General features: G+C 39.1%; 1 protein-coding gene across 1 annotated transcript; it reads right to left on the reverse strand.

Moving 5' to 3' along the window:
- Nucleotides 1–207: 207 nt before the first annotated feature.
- On the reverse strand, nt 208–1,658 carry LOC106340191 (protein POLYCHOME). Its single transcript, XM_013779059.1, has 3 exons — nt 1,530–1,658; nt 996–1,312; nt 208–914 (listed from the first exon to the last, which is right to left on the reverse strand). Exons 2-3 carry the CDS (start codon nt 1,293–1,295, stop codon nt 540–542), a joined length of 675 nt encoding a protein of 224 aa, XP_013634513.1. The 5' UTR covers nt 1,296–1,312; nt 1,530–1,658; the 3' UTR covers nt 208–539.
- Between the last annotated feature and the right edge of the window lie 2,081 nt (nt 1,659–3,739).

Raw genomic sequence — 3,739 nt, forward strand, 5'->3', positions numbered from 1 at the left:
AAAAAAAAAAAAAAAAAAGAAGAGCAGTTAATGTTACAGTGCGCGCAGTCACACGCCACTACCCTACACCCTAGCTTAAGAGTCAATAACAAATGGGCCTTTGCGGCCCACTAAGCAACAGTTGACTTTTCGCATCATTTATAGATCATGATTCATGACATTTCCAGAGATTGTGACAATTATCAGAACCGAAGTTTGATACTTTTTTTAAAATCTGTTTAAAGCAAAGAAGACATCCTTCATATGTGGAAAACACAAAGCCTAAAGAAAAGGTTCTTAACATAAGATCCGTGAAGCTATACTAAAGCCAAAACTACCTAAAAGAAGAATGTTTTATCATCAGAAAATGATAGAATCTTCCTACTATAAACATCATCAGAGAGATGATTGACTTGTCTTCCTAGTAATATCATCAGAGAATGATAACAGATCTAAAAGCTCAAGAACATATATCACCAGTAGATGAGATCATCCACTTCTCCCTCTTTGCTATCATCAGAAGATGATGTCGTACTCACTGATCTCCTTCTGATGACCCATCATCGCATGGACATTAAAGTCCGAACTCTTTTCTCCCTTTCAGCTCTCTTAGCACTAGGAGTGCTCTTCATCTTCTGAATCTCTTCCATCACAACCTTCTCCACTTTATCAATAGAGTTGAGGAGCTTCTTCTGTGGAGTGAGCGCTTCTTCTTCCTCTTCCGCTGAACTCTGCCTTGTGATGTCGAGAAGAATCTGATGGACTTTAGCAGTTGAAGGTGGCCAGGGACGCTTGAACCCAACAGACGGACCAGGAGTCACCATGGAGTAGTTCCGCTCGCCAGACACTGGTGCTAAAGAATCATCAAGAACCCCAAGCTGTTGTGGAGTTGGGGTCTCAACGTCTCCCATACGAGCTCTCCTTCTCTCAATCGCCTGCATAAAGAAGCTCTTTAGCCACAGTTTATATGATAATTTTAGTTAAAGCAAAGCCTCTCTGGCTATGATGTAACTAACCCTAACGACAGAAGACACGTCACGGAGAGGCGTTCTTGGATACCAAGAAGGCAACACAGAAGCTGAAGCACGAGCCCTGCCACGCCTCGCAACACCCAAGCCTCTTCGTCGAACTCCCAAATTGCCCCTCGCGAATCCACCTCTTCCCATCGATTCTGAAGGAGGCAGCCTCTGAACAGGGGACTGAAACGGATTCAGATGCGCTGGCGGCTCGTCGAGCAGGATCCCGTGGGATCGCCGGTTGAGAAACGCGGCGGGGTAATCCACAGGCCTCTCTCTCCGGTCTCTCGCTTCTGGCATTATGATTAATCCAATCCCTACGAATCGAATAACCAAACGGTTACAAGTTAGAACACAGCGTAATCATCTAAACTCAATCGTCGAATCCTCTAATCTTGTTCACCATTTTAATCGAATTCTCTCATACCTAACTAATCCTCGAAACTAATCATCTAACAAAATCGAGTAAAACTGCTAACGAATCATCAAGAACAGCGTGGAGATACAGATTAAAGTTCAATGGATTCATTTTACCTGTGAATCTTTCTTCGATAGATTCCTTCGTGCGACAGCTCTAAAACGACTTGCGAACGGTAAAGCGAGGGGACAAAAGGAATAAAGGAGAAAAGCTTCTTTTTTTTTCTCAGTGAGAGGGGAGAGACGATCTGGCGATTTTTTTTTAAAGGCCATCATCTTCTTGGGCGGGTTTTATAATTGAAAATGAAAATTTTCGAGCTCGCACGTGCGAGAGAAATTCAAATCTGTGTGAAATTTTTTGAATTTTGACCGTAGGCGGGATAACTCAATTTCGTCAAATTTCATTTTCAACAACAATTCGTCGGTTCTTTGGAATTTAGTTTTACTTCTTCTAAAGCGATCAAGAATCTTTGGCCCAATTACAGAAATAATGAACCGACGACTGGGGCTTTGGCCCAGTTAAGCTAGTTCTTTTTTTTTTGTCAACTTGTAAGCTAGTTCAATTTTTTTTTTTTGTAAGCTAGTTCATATTTTACCTACAAAGCCCCAATTATTGAATTCTTGTGCGTTAACGATGTAAAAAGTGGTTGCGGTTGCGCGAGTTTGCGAATGCGGGTGGTTGCAGTTTCTAGCGGTTTTAAGAAATTTGTACGACTGATTATATAGTTAGAAATTGGTGTGTCTGTGGAATACTTATGACTGATTAAATACCAAATGCGGTAGCGGTTGAATAATAAATTAACAATATTTAAATTTATATAATTATAAAATATCAAAAATCATAATATTAAATATAAAAATTAATTTTAGAAAGTTATAGTTTTAAATTTTTAAAATTATAGAAAATATTATAATATTAATTAAAATATAATAAATATATTTTAGTATTTTATAATTTCAATTTAAAATTTTTATTGAATATTTTTATTTTGTATTTATATTGTTTTTAAACAAAATTTATCCTGCAACCGTCCACAACCGCAAACGCTAGCTGGAATCAGCTTTTGAATTTATGAAGTTTAGAACGGTTTGAAATGGTTTAAAACGGTTTGAGGGATTGTTGTAAAACGCTAACAACCGCTACTACCCGCAAACATAGTTTTTGCAGGTGGTACCACGGAAACCAGTCATGTCAACAACCTAAATTGATCATGGGTATGGTAACTGAAAGATTGCCTCCAAATTTTTTAAAATAATGTATATAAATATAAACTTTAACTTTTTATAAACATAATCTCTCTATTTTTTAAAAAAAATATTATAATTCGTTATTAATTACCTATGCGTGTCCTTAAAATTTCATCGAACAACTGTTATTTTATATGAAGTTTACATCATAAAGCGCACTTGTTTTGTTTTTGCTGTAGGTGGAGTCCACCTGGTGGACCTTCGGATATATACTACGCCCGCTCTCTTGGGCTGAGAGGTTATGTATAGCACAAGGGACCGCTCGGATTTGATGGATATACATGGATATAGTTTGAGAAAGTATGTACATGGCAACCTTAAATCAAGTAAAAAAATCTGTTAGATGATGAGTTGATTCCTCGCATATCATCACATCAAGCGTTAATTTCACACGTCTGGTTCAGGGTATCCTTAACTTGCAGAGAAGTCACTATCCACCAAAGTGCAAAGCATAGACTATACATATGCAACAAGAGTGCAGGACTCTCAGCTCCCCAAGATGCTTACCTTGCGCCTGAAGCTTGAGTTTCTTCTGGTTATAAATCATCTCAGAGCACATTTATTCGAGTCCCTTAAGTAGGTTGGTTAGCATAATTGGGCTTTAAAAATAAAGATTAAATCGGATTAAAGTAAGAGGCGTTGTTTAATTACGACCGCGAAGAGGCGTCCCTTACCAGGCACGTGTCACGTTCCAATTGGCGAGAGGAGCGGTGACGGGGTAAACCCAGGTTCGTTTCATTTTTCCTTCTCTTTTTTTTTTCTGTTCTCTCCTCCGACAAAATGCGATTTCAAAGGCGATTCTCTCCCTCTCTGTGGCTCGCGTCGAGGAAACGGTGACAGCTCTATCGGTGGGTCTCGGCGAAGAAGGAAAACAGAGACCTTTCTATCTTTCTATTGGTGGTTCACCTTGAAGAGCGTCCGGTGAACTCTCTCTCTACCGGTGGCTCTCTGAGACGATGAACAACGCGACTGCTGCGGTTGAGGCGAATCGAAAGGTAAATCTGCGGTTATATATGTTTATGTTTCAATCTTTCAAGTTTGCATGTATCAGATTCTTCATCGTGAATCTTTGAAATTAA

This window comes from Brassica oleracea, chromosome C4 (genome assembly GCF_000695525.1).
Source record: "Brassica oleracea var. oleracea cultivar TO1000 chromosome C4, BOL, whole genome shotgun sequence".
Lineage (NCBI taxonomy): Eukaryota > Viridiplantae > Streptophyta > Magnoliopsida > Brassicales > Brassicaceae > Brassica > Brassica oleracea.

Excerpts from the sequence above, each read along its gene's own strand:
- LOC106340191 (XM_013779059.1), bottom strand. The coding sequence starts at position 1,295 with ATGCCAGAAGCGAGAGACCGGAGAGAGAGGCCTGTGGATTACCCCGCC. Across the intron at positions 915-995 it reads ACGTGTCTTCTGTCGTTAGG|GCGATTGAGAGAAGGAGAGC; the intron begins GTTAGTTACATC and ends TTCTTTATGCAG.